This window comes from Sminthopsis crassicaudata, chromosome 4 (genome assembly GCF_048593235.1).
Source record: "Sminthopsis crassicaudata isolate SCR6 chromosome 4, ASM4859323v1, whole genome shotgun sequence".
Classification (NCBI taxonomy): Eukaryota; Metazoa; Chordata; class Mammalia; order Dasyuromorphia; family Dasyuridae; genus Sminthopsis; species Sminthopsis crassicaudata.
In genome coordinates, this window is record NC_133620.1 from 287,615,561 (window position 1) to 287,629,147 (window position 13,587).

The 13,587-nt window shown below is 42.3% G+C and overlaps 1 protein-coding gene across 3 annotated transcripts in view; it reads right to left on the bottom strand.

Moving 5' to 3' along the window:
- Positions 1–3,608: 3,608 nt before the first annotated feature.
- Positions 3,609–13,587, bottom strand: part of SCUBE3 (signal peptide, CUB domain and EGF like domain containing 3) — a 49,440-nt gene continuing 39,461 nt past the window's right edge. For 2 of the 3 annotated variants that reach the window (XM_074311193.1, XM_074311192.1), the window contains 10 exons: positions 13,217–13,333; positions 12,254–12,412; positions 11,765–11,977; positions 11,204–11,365; positions 10,832–10,999; positions 10,259–10,420; positions 9,581–9,778; positions 8,988–9,140; positions 8,785–8,864; positions 3,609–7,876 (listed from right to left, as the gene is read on the bottom strand). In XM_074311193.1, coding sequence (XP_074167294.1) covers positions 7,727–7,876; positions 8,785–8,864; positions 8,988–9,140; positions 9,581–9,778; positions 10,259–10,420; positions 10,832–10,999; positions 11,204–11,365; positions 11,765–11,977; positions 12,254–12,412; positions 13,217–13,333 — 1,562 coding nt within the window. In that variant the 3' untranslated portion in view covers positions 3,609–7,726. The remainder of the gene's footprint in view (positions 7,877–8,784; positions 8,865–8,987; positions 9,141–9,580; positions 9,779–10,258; positions 10,421–10,831; positions 11,000–11,203; positions 11,366–11,764; positions 11,978–12,253; positions 12,413–13,216; positions 13,334–13,587) is intronic. The other variant, XM_074311194.1, reaches the window with a different exon arrangement.

Sequence of the window (13,587 nt, forward strand, 5' to 3'; positions counted from 1 at the left end):
AGTGGCAAGAAACTGGAAACTGAAAGGATGCCTGTCAGTTGGAGAATGGCTGAATAAGTTGTGGCATATGAATGTTATGGAATATTATTGTTCTATAAGAAATGATTAGGAAGATTTTAGAAAGACCTGGAAAGAGTTACATGAACTGATGCTAAGTGAAATGAGCAGGACCAGGAGATCATTGTACCCAACAACAATATCATATGACAATCAATTCTGATGAACATGACGCTTTCTAATAATGGTACGATTGATGCCACTTCCAATGATTTTGTGATGAGAGTCCCAAAGAGAGGACTATAGGAACTGAATGCAGATCACAACATAACATTCTCATTCTTTTTGTTATTGTTCGCTTGCATTTTTGTTTTCTTACTCATTTACTCTCTTTTTTTGATCTGATTTGTCTTGTGCAGCAAGAAAATTGTATAACTATGCTTATACATATTGGATGCAACATATATTTTTCACATAATATATATTGAACTGCTTGCTATCAAGGAGAGGGGGTGGGAGGAAGTAGGAGAAAATGTGAAACACAAGGCTATGTGAGGGTCAATGTTGTCAAATTATCCATGCATATGTTTTGAAAATAAAAAAAACTTTATAAAAAAACAAAACCAAAAAACAAAAAGAGAAAAAAGTTTAAAAAATCTGGGCAATCTATATTTTTGTAGATATTAATCCATTTTATTTAGATTTATTGGCATACAATTTGGGCAAAACAGCTTCTAATTAGTGCTTTAATTTTCACTTCATTGATGGTAAGGTTATCCTTCCATTTTTGATACTGGAAATTGGGCTTTCTTCTTTCCTTTTTCTAATTAAGTTAACCAAAGGTTTAGGGTTTTTTTTTTTAACTAATGCATAGCTTTATTTATTAGTTCAATAGTTTTCTTACTTTCAATTGTATTCATCTTTCCTTTCATTTTCAGAATTTCTAATTTAGTATTTATTTGGGATTTTAAAATATGTTCTTTTTTTCCTAGCTTTTTTAGTTGCATGCCCAATTCATCGATCTCTTTCTTTTATTCATGTAAGCATTTAGTGATATAAACTTTCCCCTAGGAACTTTGGCTGCATCCCATAAGTTTTGGTACATTGTCTCATTGTCATTCTCTTGGATGAAATTATTGACTGTTTCCATGACTTGTTTGGCCCACTCATTCTTTAAGATTAGCTTATATATTTTCCAATTAATTTTTGGTCTATTTTTATGTGGCCTTTTATTACACATAATTTTTTTTTGCATCATGATCTAAAAAAGATACATTTACTATTTCTGCCTTTCTGTATTTTATTGTGACATTTTCATGCCCTGATATGTCAATTTTTGTGTATGTGCCATGTACTACTGAGAAAAAGGTATATTCCTTTCTAGCTCCATTCAGTTTTCTCCAAAGATCTATCATTACCCCTAACTTTTAAAAAAATTCTATTTGTCTCCTTTACTTCTTTCTTATTTTGTGATTAGATTTATCTAGTTCTGAGATAATAATAATGTTGAGATATACCCCACTAGAATAGTTTTCAGATGGCATTTTCTATCCCACTCTGTCTATTGGTATTGTCTTGATCTTCCCATTGCTGAGAGGAGCTAAATCTATCATGGTTGATTATCACACAATCTTGCTGTTACTGTATACAATGTTCTATTTCTGCTTTCATTATTAAGCATCAGTTTATTTAAGTCTTTCCAGGCTTTTCTGAAATCAGATTGTTCACTATTTCTTATAGATCAACAATATTCCATTACATTCATGTATCATAATTTCTTCAGCCATTCTCCAACTGATGGGCATCCATTTAATTTCTATTTCTTTGCCACTACAAAAAAAAGCTGCTACAAACATTTTTGATATGTGGATCCTTTTCCTTCTTTTATGATGTCTTTGGTATACAATCCCTACTGAATCAAAGAGTATGTACAGTTTGATAGCCCTTTTACCCCATAGTTCCAAATTGCTCTCCAGAATGGTTGGATCATTTCACAACTCCACTAACAATGCACTAGTGCCCCAGTTTTTCCAGATTTCCTTCAACATTTATCATTCCTTTTTCCTGTCTTGATGCCTCATTAAAAAAAAAAATAATCTCAATTCTGAACATTGGAGCTTATTTCAGGACATTTCTAGTATTTTCTCATTTGTTATGTTGATACTGTGTTTTGCTTTCAAGAATACAGAAATCTATAAGGCTGAATCTGAAAGGTGGGGGAGAATATTAGTAACTTGCTGAGGTTTTTTCTTTATAACAGACCCTAGAATCAAAGCATGATAATAGGATGTGAGAGTAAAAAAAAAAGATATTTATAGATAACATCCCATCCCTAATTTTATAGCTGAGGAAACAGATCCCCAAGAAATTGTGAGATGTTAAGGGTCAAAAAGTAATAGGCTTTGAATAGAGATCTCCATTCCCATTTCCAGCATACCTCTCACTGAAACATACTGCTTCTCCAAAATGGGTTTCTCTTTCTTCAGTTACTAGCTAGTTGTAGTTTGCAAGACTGAATGAAGTTGACCCAGGTTCCCCAAATTCTGACAAATTCTAGTCCTGGTACTTCCATTGATTACTTGTATGACCTTAGACCAAAATTACACTTTACTAATTCTGAGTCTCAGTTTCCTAATCTGGAAAATGAGAGAGAATAATCTCTTAAGACTCCTTCCAAATCTAAAATTCTTTCATTCTTTATCTTTAGTTGGTGCAGATCCAGGCTGCTGTTTTCTAAACAGAATCTTTCCCTCCTCTTTCCCTTGAGAAGAGTAGGTTTCAGTTTCTCTTAATTCTCTTGAGGAGGCCTAGAAAAGGGGAATGATTTAATTCATCTGAAGATGTATTTTTCATGTCTATTGGGGCTGATTGATTGATATCATAGGATTTATAGTGGTTGATATTATGATACTTAATCTTTTTATTTATTTATTTGTTTTTTATTCATTTTTCCAAATTATCCCCTCCCTCCTTCCACTCCCTCCCCCCGATGGCAGGTAATCCCATACATTTTACATGTGTTACAATATAACCTAGATACAATATATGTGTGTAAATACCATTTTCTTGTTGCACATTAATTATTAGCTTCCGAAGGTATAAGTAACCTGGGTAGATAGACAGTAGTGCTAACAATTTACATTCGCTTCCCAGTGTTCCTTCTCTGGGTATAGTTATTTCTGTCCATCATTGATCAACTGGAAGTGAGTTGGAATATGATACTTAATCTTGTAAACCACAGATTATGGTGGGGTATGATTATGAGTGTATGAGTGGGGTATGATTATGGAGTATATCTATACTCTCAGGATTTAGGACATCTTTGATACTCTCAGGGCAAGCCCTAAAAATAGGGTTTATGGGGAGGGCAGACTTTGACCAAAAGTCTCAGGGCTTCAAGTTTGTTAGTGGGGTATCCTTTGCTATTACTTCTGCACTAAAGTCACAAAACAGACAAAAGGAAGAACTTCTTCTTCAGTCTTTGCAAGTTTTCAGATAGCTTTCTATACAATTTGTTGTGTGCCTGCCTGCATGTAGGAAGAATTATTTTTAACTGTAGGATCAGATATGTAGACAAATTCAATAGAGAATACTAGTCAGACCAGGAGAAGTTTCATTTAGTAATTTAATAATAACAATAATAATAATAATTAAAAAAGACAATACAAAATCCAAATGTTTCTTTTTACAAGTTCAGATACAATTTTTTTTCCCCAAGTGCAAAATACTTTATGAAAACCGCATTGGTTGTTTAATGTTGATTGTATAGGAGATGCTTCAAGTGGCAGTGGTGGAAGACAGATAAAACATCATTTCAAGATTTCTTTTGTATTTAGAAATAAAAATAAAAACCCATATGTCCTATGTGGTCATATTTCTGTTTGGGGACATTCAAACCAACCCTCACAGAAGGCTGAAGTTTTTAGTTTGTTTAAACCTCATTCCAATTGTGCCATTTTGACTGGGTTTTAAGTAGGCTTAAGATTCCACTTGATAGCAGAGCTAGGGATTTCCTTACCTCCAATTAGGCCTTTTCTTACATGACTCATTCTAATAAAGTACTAAGACTAAGTTGTGTTATCTTTGTATCAGGTCAAATTATCAGTTCAAATCCCAGCAACTTGTTCAATCCATTTTCATTCTTTCCCCACTGTGCTCAGGAAGAAACCAGGTAGACTGGTTTGGTTTCACATTCTGAAGTCAATTAAATTTTTGTATCCCCTTCCTTAGTTAAGGATGGTATTTGGGGGCTCAAATGTCATCAGATAAGAGAATGTTAGATTCCTGAAAACTTCTCAGGGACATTCAAGGAAAACAACAAATTACCACATCCTCATTTTGCCTAAAGTGTGATTATGAAAGCACCTTTTTCATAAATCAAACCTTAGTTTTAAACCAAGCCCCTGAACTATACACCAAATCTGCCCAAACTGTCTGACTGATTCTGACCAAATACTGAAGAAGAGACTAGGGAGGGAAGCACCAGTGCCTGGGTCAGTCACAGTCCAATGTCTATGCTCTTAGAGGTTTCCAGCCTTTCTATTTCAGAATGAGGTGAAATGGAGGCCTCCCTAGCAAATCCCATTGCAAGCTGCCCAAGAATCTAGAACAAATCCCATCATCAAGGAATCAGTTGGAGTTTCACCTAATTTTGAAAATCTTGTCCAAGACTCAAACCTAAACTGGCAGAGAGGCAGAAGAGGAGAGAATTGTGGCTTAATGATTCTTTTGCCTCTCTCACATGCCCCATATGCCCATTGACAACCTCTGGAAGAGAGCAATGATTTCTCATTCTCAGAATAATATTGAGGAGAACAAGGTAAATAAAGCCCCAGTGGGTTTCTGATAATGGGAGAGCTTCCTCCTTTTATGGTTCCCATGTGAAAAGTCCCCATTTTGTTTTCTTACCACCCACATCAGGAAAACAAAGAATTGCCTCTGGGAGATTTAGGGAAGATCCTTCATTCCCCTCAACAATTCTCTAAATGTTTAACTGTTAACACTACTATCCTGTTCTGTCCCCAGAGGTGGTTCCTCTTCTGCATGGACATGAGAAACATGACATACAATTGGGGTCTTAGCTATCTAACCAGGTATTTGGGGAGCTGCTGTCCCAAAGTGGGTTTTCAGAGGTCTTCACTGAACTGAGCTGGGCAAACAAATCTACATTTTAGCTTCCAACGCATTTTCTTTGCTGTTAATATCAGAGGGACTCAGGAATCTGTGGAAGAGCCACTTTCAGGTCCAGGAATCATGAGATTAGGAAGATTTGGGGAAGAGGAAGGTACATATTCATGTAAATTTTAAAGCTAGCTTTCTGAGGCATGCTTTATAAATTGTTTTCTAAGATGCAAAATAACAACCTCCTGTTGGGCAACGGAGTAGGATGGTCAGATTAAAAAGTCTGCAAAGCACTACTGGGAAGTGTTGACATCTTGGCCAGTTAATTTTTCCTCTGTTTGCAAGTTCCTACCTCCTTTCTTCTTGCAGCTTCAGAGTGGTTCACTTACCCTGGGGAAACAAGTCAGCCACCTAATCTTTAAAACTACATAATGAAGGCTAGTGCATGAGAAAAATGGATACTGGCCACAGGACCCATTCAAAGGAGTGTAGTCCCTTACAACTGAGCCCTAGGTGGGGAAGAAGGGAGGTTAACAGGCAAGCAACACTTTCTCCAATATTCTGCCTTAATTCCTTATTCTCCAGAAGTTACCCATAAAGGCTGTGACTACTTTTTGTGATTTGAAGGAGAAAAGAGATCAATATAAACAGCATCTAACTGTGGCATCTGGGTTTAGGGAACATTATATATGAAGAATCTGCAATGAATAGTTTGATTCTGTATCCTTCTTTCTTTTGAAAAGCAGCACTTGATAAAGCCATTGAAAAAGATTTCAGAGGAAGATTTGGGGGTCGGTATAAGGTTAAGAGACTGGTTGAGGCCTGACACACTTCTGGTGACTCCCACAGCCTTATATCTTAAAAAGAATTCCTTTCATGGCCTCTCTAGCCGCCTTCTTGGCCATGAGAGTCCTATAACACCTCTTTCTGAATAATGCCTCTTGGTCCAAGGGAAGACAGAACAACAAGGTGGTGAGTCCTAAGTCCAGGGAAGAAATGGAAACCACTCCTACTTGCAGCCAATGACCACTTCCATCAGGTCGCTGAAATCACAAAATCCTAACTTCTGCTCCCAGGGGAAGCAGAAGGAAAATGTTGCAGCATGGACTGAGTGACTACTAGGCCACAAAGCTTTCTGCTCCATCAGATCTCCAGAATTCTACCTGTCTCTGAGCTCTAGCTCTGGTCCAGCCTGGCCCATGCCCCATCTTATAAGTGGCTGCCGGGGATTAAGAGATATTCCAGGCCTGAAAAGTTCAGTTCACATGTCATGTGAATCAAAACCTCTCTTCTTCCATTCCAAACATACACTCTTCTTTCTAGGGCAGCTATAAATAGGATTGTTTCTAATAGAAAACAAAACAAAACAAAAAACTCCCTCTAAATAACATAAAGACTCAAAATGATTGCACTTATTAGATGTGGACAAGGTGGGCAAAAGGCTCTCCAAGTGCACACACATTCCTCTCATTGCCCAGGACCTGGGGCCAAGGGCAGGCAGCTCCAGTCCACAGGGCTGAGCCCCCTTTGGTAGAGCCCATCGAGACACCTGGGATTCCCAGGTGTAGCCCAGGGTGGTTTCCTGTTGGGAGCCATGATTCTTTGAGGATGTGACTTAGGAAGTGGTGCAGGACTCCCCCAGGGAGCACTGGAATGGGGTAAGGGAGGATGGCTGAGCCAGGGGCTATAGGTTGGGGCAAAGGGTTAGTATCTGCAGTTAGTATTCAGTCATCCTGTAGTGTAGTCCTTTAGATTTTTTTCTTTTTTGGCAATGCTTAAAACCCGGTTTCTCTTCTGTGGAGCTCTACATTTTCTTCTGGAAGCCACAGCACTGTGATCTGTGTGGCAGTTGCCCATTCCTCATCTGCTCCTCATTGTTTAGTTCAGAGGACTCCTGCTCAGTGGTGGTCTCATTGTGAGCCTTTGACTGGTAAGGCTCAGGCAGAGTATGTGGGGAAAGGAGGAGGAACTTCTTGGGCAAGATGATTGATCCACCCAGGTTTCAGTGGTGGTGGTGAAAGGGTAGAATTTGAGGAGAGTGCTCAAATTGTGCCCCACAGAGGATCAGTGCTAGGGAAATGCCTGCAGGCCAAAGACTTCTTTGGTAAGACCCTGGGCTGCCTGAGTTGCCATGGGTTGAGGGATACATATCAGAGAGGAGGGGAGGATTCTGGCTCTAGACAGTCAGGGCACAGCCCTGAGAATGGCAGATACACCTTCCCTGCCTTGTCTCTAGGGCACAATTGCCCTAAGATCAATTGCCTTCATGGACCCCCTCGCCCCTTTTAAACTGATCCTGACCATAGAACATGGGCTAGGGAAAGGTCAGTTTGTGGGGCCACTACTCCATCCCTTAGGGGGAAGAGATTTAGCAATGAATGGCTTTTCCAACACTTAGGGAGCATGTAGGAAATGGAAAAATGGGTAAATTAGAGGGAGAAAGGCAAGGAGATGGAGGGATAGAATGGGAGGATAAGTAGTCTGCATAGTGAATATTTGTTTTCCCCAAAGAGAGAGAGAGTTCCTTGGCAGTAGATGGGGGCTGTTGGGTTATGAGGGTTAGGCAACCAGGAAGCTTTGAAGCTGGGGTCTGTGGGACTGGAGAGGGCTATTTGTAAGGTCGAAGGAAGCTGGAAACTTTGGAGCGTAGCAGCTTAATGAAAGATCGGGGTAACATCTCCTTGTGCTTCTCTGTGTACTTGAAATAGTTCTGTGGGTGGGCTAGTACTTCAAAGAAGGCCTTGATGAGCTTCTTATCCTGTAGAGGACAAGGGGAACATACCATAGTGAACAAAATGAAGGTAAATGAAAATCAAGGCTGTGCACATAGTAGGTGTTCAACAAATATTTGTTCAATTAATTGTTTAATGGCTTGTGTCTTCTTCTCTAGGCCTCCTTTATAATTATTCTCAGCTCCTTGCCTAGTTCTTTGAAGAGCTCCTCCCAGATCCTCCACTGTTTAAAGATAGCATCCAGAGAAACCTCCTCATCTCCCACCTTCTACTTTTCTGGAATTCATCATTTCTAGAAACTCATCATTTCACAAATTGAAATCAACTCAAAAATTCATCCCTCCTCAGATCTTTTCCAATCCTGACTACATGACTACATTTTATCTTTATTTATGCCTATAGCATGATACCTGGCACATACTAAGAACTTAATAAATGTTTGTTGACTTTGCCTTTTTGGTAGCACTGGAAGCCTCAGAGTATTACTATCCCATTTTTGGGTTTTCTCAGCAAAGATACTTAAGGTGGTTTGCCATTTCCTTCTCTAGCTCATTTTATAGATGAAGAACCTGAAGCAAACAGAGGTAATTACTACCCAGGATCACACATCTAGTAAATGTCTGAGGCTCGATTTGAACTTAGGAAGATGAGTCCTCCTAATTCCAGATTCAGGGTTCTATCCATGATACCATCTAGCTGCCTTCTTCATCCTTACAGGACTTCAAAGAATCATAGAATGTTAGGGCTTGGAGGAATCTCAGAAATCATTCAGGCTCAGCTAGGCAATGATTTACCCAAAATTTAAGGGAGAGTGACTGAGCCAAGACAAAATATGCTGCCAAGGTCTTATGATCCTACAATCCTTTCAGTGCCTACTTATCCCCTCCCTTCCCCTTAGCTTCCCTGCCCTGCCACTTCCCCTTCTTTTCCTTACCTTCAGAATCTCTTGGTGGTTTTCAGAGGCATAGAGCCGACCATCTCGCACAATGTCCTCTACTAATTGCTCATAGTCCTCTGCAAAGCCAACAGATATGGTAAGGCTCAGGAATAGGGAACTTGCCAGCTTCCTGGCTCACTCCCTGGGCCTCTTACTGAACTCAAGAAAACATGAGCCCCCCACACCCCTGACCTCCTAACCATCATAGGTGACATAGGGTATCTGGAAGCCCCTGGCACTGTTGGCTTCACTGGTTTTGAAGTTGATCCAGAGCTTGCGGGAGCGAGCAGTGAAGGCAATGGGCCGTTCATAGGTCTGGCACGTCTCATAGGTGGTGATTGAGGATGGAGAGGCTGAGGGCATAAGAGTAAGGGCACAAAGTGAGGAGAGGAGGTGAACAGAATTTGTCTCAGGAAGAGAGTTCAGAGATGAGAATTGGACAGAAAACAGCAGACTGAAAAAACTTTGGGAAATTGGAATTGTCATCACCCTCTCCCTCTTATTCCCATCACATCAATCTGTTACCCTATTGTGCCGGTACAATGTCTCTTTGGCACACTAGTACCTAGAGAATATTAAGATGTTGGCATTTAAAATTATAAAAAGGCAACATTTCTAGGATGAGGGAGGAAAGCAGCCCCTGCTTCTCTTAGCACCTCCTTCTCTCAGTCTCTTCTCCCTGCCCCCTGTCTTTCCTTTCCTTGGTCCCCCATCCCTTCCCTCCTTGTCTTTCTCCCATCCTTTTTAGCCCTCCCCAGCACCCTCATCCCAGCACAGCTCTGCTACTACCCACAGTTCTTGCGCATGACAAGGACATCTCCGCACTCATCCTCAGAGGGCAGGAAAATCTCTGGCACTACAATGAGGATCTTTCGTTTAGGTGGTGGGTTGATGTTCCAGGTGCACTCAACTCCTGCTGGGTAGTTGCCAGGGTAGTTGGGAGATTCGATATATCCGGTAAACTCACCTATCTCCCCACCACACTGGCGATCTGCGGCCCAGGTGGAAAGCACAGGAATGAGAAGAGAAGTATTAGGGGTGTTCAGATGGGGAGAGAATGCAAGGATCTATAAGAATTTTATGGAGGAACCTAAGAAGGAACTCCTGGGGGAAGGAGGGCAGAAGCTGTAGTCAAGCATGGGTTACCATAGTTCCAGTATAGTTACACATGATGACTTTGGAATCACCAAGTTGTTTTTTTTTAATCTTTGTTTCTGCTTTCCTTTTCCCCCACCTCTCTGCCTCCCTAGCACCTGTTCTCTAAGATTTTGCTGTGACAACGTATATCAGAGTATTAAAAAGGCAGAGAGGTTGGGTTCCCTGCCCATTATCCCTCTAGAGCCATCCCTTCCAAATATTTCTTGTGTGCCTTATTTCTAGCTCTACCCACCTTCCCTGACCCTGTCAACCCACTCCCTTTTGCTTCCCTCTGCCATCACCCCCCTTTCCTATCGCTTGGTCCCGCACACACTTTTACACTGGGTCACGCTGGTGGAGCCATCAAAGTCAGTGCTCGTGTTTCCAGGGCATCGGGTGCAGAAGTTCTGGCGAAATTCAGGCTGATAGGAACCCAGGGCACAGCGGATACAACGATGGATGCTGGTGTTATAGTAGTGACCAGGGGAGCATTGGACTGTGTGAGAAAAGGTAAGCAGAAAGGGTCAAATAGGTCTGGGGAAGGAGGATGGATGTTAACTTATCTCTGTGGTCAACAGACAGTAAGCCAAGTCATCCTTTTGTGGGGTAGTCTCAGGGCACGGGACCACAGTATCTCCCAGGCTCAGGAAGCAGAGATGTCTAGGACACACTCAGAGTCACCAGAGGTATACATGGGAAGTTGAGAGGCAACCTGACGAAGTAAGGAGAATCAGAGGATCTTGGTCCAGATCTTGATTTTGCTATATGGTAGCTGTGAGACCTTGGGTCAATCAGTTACCCTCTTAGGTCTTAATTTTTCCATCTATAAAATGAGGGAATCCATCTGGTCTCTAAAATTCTTTCCAACTCTGAGTCTATGATCATGTGGAGCTTGGAGTTTACATACCTTTGGTGTCGCAGTCTTGGAAGGAGACAGCCCCGTCATGCTTGGTGGTGAGGCCCCCACCACATGGAAAGCACAATGTGCGTCCTGACTCGGGCTGGTAGGTGCCACGTGGGCATTGCTGGCATGGTTTGAACCCATCAGCTGAGAACTGACCTGGTGGGCACTGACCTGCAATAAACCAAGGGCCAAACTCTGATGGGGGGCATCTGAAGGCCCTGCCCATAGGCTTACCCAGTGCCATGGGGCAGGGACACATGAGGCACCAACTAGGGTAGCAGGTAATGGCTTTGTCCTGTCCCTTAAGGAACTTTATGCCCAGGGGCTTCCCTTACCCCGCCCCTCCCCAGGCTGGATTGCTTGTTCCCCTGGCACCTGCACATGTGGTGATGTTGGTGGCTCCGAGGGGCCCATGGGCATCACTCCCAGGGCACAGGTCGCAGGAGAGCTGCCCTTCCCTCTCCTGGAAGGTGCCTGGAGGGCATGGCACACACTGCTCCGTCTGGCCGTGGTAATACGTTCCCTGCGGGCAGCTGACTGAGGGAGAGTCGGCCGTGCTAGCCATTCCCCCCCCCCTGCCCTAGGACTGCCCTCCCACTGCCCCAGAATTGGGACCCTCTCCCCACAGGGGAAAAAGTCAGATCTTGTATAGAAGGTATGTGGTACGGGTATAGGAGGTTTGGAGTAATAAGAGACTATGAACCCAGCGTGGCAAATAAAATCTTAATACTCTGAGATCTAAGGGACATGAATGGGATGGAAGGATATGGAATGGTCGGAGCTCAAAGATTTGGAAAGCCACAAATTGGAACAGTGTAAGTAGTTAGGAATAGTGAGGGGGGAGCTTCAAGAATCCATGCCTGTTTTCTATCCCAACCAGCCCCTGCTCTGTGTGCCCCACCCCCAGCAGTTCTGTGTCCCCTCACACTCTCTTACCACACTTGACCCCAGTGCGATGCTGCCCGGGCACACAGGTCTCTGCCTGTTCCACCCGCTCCCCGGCTGGGCCGGGCCTGTGAGCCAGCTCATAATCCAGGCCCGCCAGGCGCAGGAGGAAGCGATCCTGATTGATGGATTTTTTTAGCATCTTCAGTGAGCCCTTCAGCCGCCGTTCCATCCTCTGGCGGAGGCAAGGCAACCCACAGCTTGCTATGGAAAGAAGAAGCTGTGATCAGGAGGGCAAATGTGTCTACTGGGGAAACCAGAAGACCCCATGAGGGGCAGCTAACAGCCAGGATGGGCCAAGTGCAGGCCAAGTCCTTTGTGGGTAGGGGTGGGAACGGCTCTCATGGTCCTTACTTTTCTTTTCCTTGTTCCTTACTCCCAATTCCCTCATGCACCCAGCTCTTTTCACTTGACCTTCACACCTCATGCCTCCGTCTCTAACCTGCTGAGCTCCCTCCTCCCTAGATTCCTCAGTTCTACCTGTGGTTTCTTCAGCTTTGACTTCAGCCTCTAGTTCCAGGGTAAGACGGGTGACTTCCTTTCCAGGAGGAGTCCGGGCACGGCGGCCTTTCCCCTTACGGGATGAATCACATTTGAGGTGGATAAAGGTGACATGGCAGTCAGAACAGGGAGTCCCACCTGAAGAAGAGAACTATTCAGTCCCATCACAGACCCTTACTCCTACAATCCACTCCAATTAAGGAAAAGAAACTAGCTTATGTCCTTTTTCTTAATCTTCTGCACCTAGCTTTTGGAGAACTGCTTGTACCTCCTAATCTCTTTGATTTCTGAGTCACAAAACTGGAAGTCTTGGAAGAGTTGGAAAGAGTTATAATTCTAAATCATTTGATCCTTTGAAAAAAACAAACAAAAAGAACCCCTCTCCTGTCGTTTGCCTATTCTGTGTGTAGAGATTCCTGCAAGTGACTTCTTTTATCTGATGACAAAAGACTCACAAGTTAGAGAATTTATGGAGCATCAAATTATTTGGACCTGAAAAGCACAGAGACTGAGACGGGGAGTGAGGCAGAGCATGGTGGTTCAGTGTATGTAGAACTAAAGAACATCTAGTTTAGGTTTTTTTTGTTTGTTTTTGTTTTTGTTTTTGTTTTAAATTTGAGTTCTGTGAACTTGGCTTTTAAAATAGTTTGATAACTATATTCCAATGTAATTCATTACTTTTATAATCCTATGTGTTTTATTTTATACATTTACTAGCATTGTTAGAAATGGCCCATATTCTTTACCAGAATGTCAGAAGGGTCCATGACACAAAAAGGTTAAGAAACTGATCTAGTCCAACGTCCTCATTTCAAAGATGAAGGTAAGAGCATTGCTGGGCAGAACAAAAGAGCAAGACTCAGCTTTCCTAATTCCTAGCCAGTGCTTTTCATGACATCTCCTGCCTCTTGTTCCGTGAGAGTGGACATCCAGAATCCTGACCTGACGCTGCCACTTTGCCTGCCTCCTCCAGCTTGCCCTTGTTCCGAAGGTGCAGGCGACACTTGGCATCTTTAATCTTGAAGGAAGCTCGTTGTTTGACGGATAGTGCAGCTGTTTCTAAATAGAATATCAAGGATTCAAATGAATCTGAGGGCTGGCTCCAGACTTAGGGAGGAGGGAAATGAGTAGGTGATGGTGGTGATGAGGGAAGAGAATAAACTAAGATTGGGAGGATTTAGCAAAATAACAGGAACTGAAGGGGTGAGCAGGAAATCCAGAATGTTTTGAGGAGGATGTTTTAGAATAGATTAAAAAAAGACAGAATGATTAGTATGCAGTATTAAAAGCACCAAAGGGAATTAGAGTTAAGG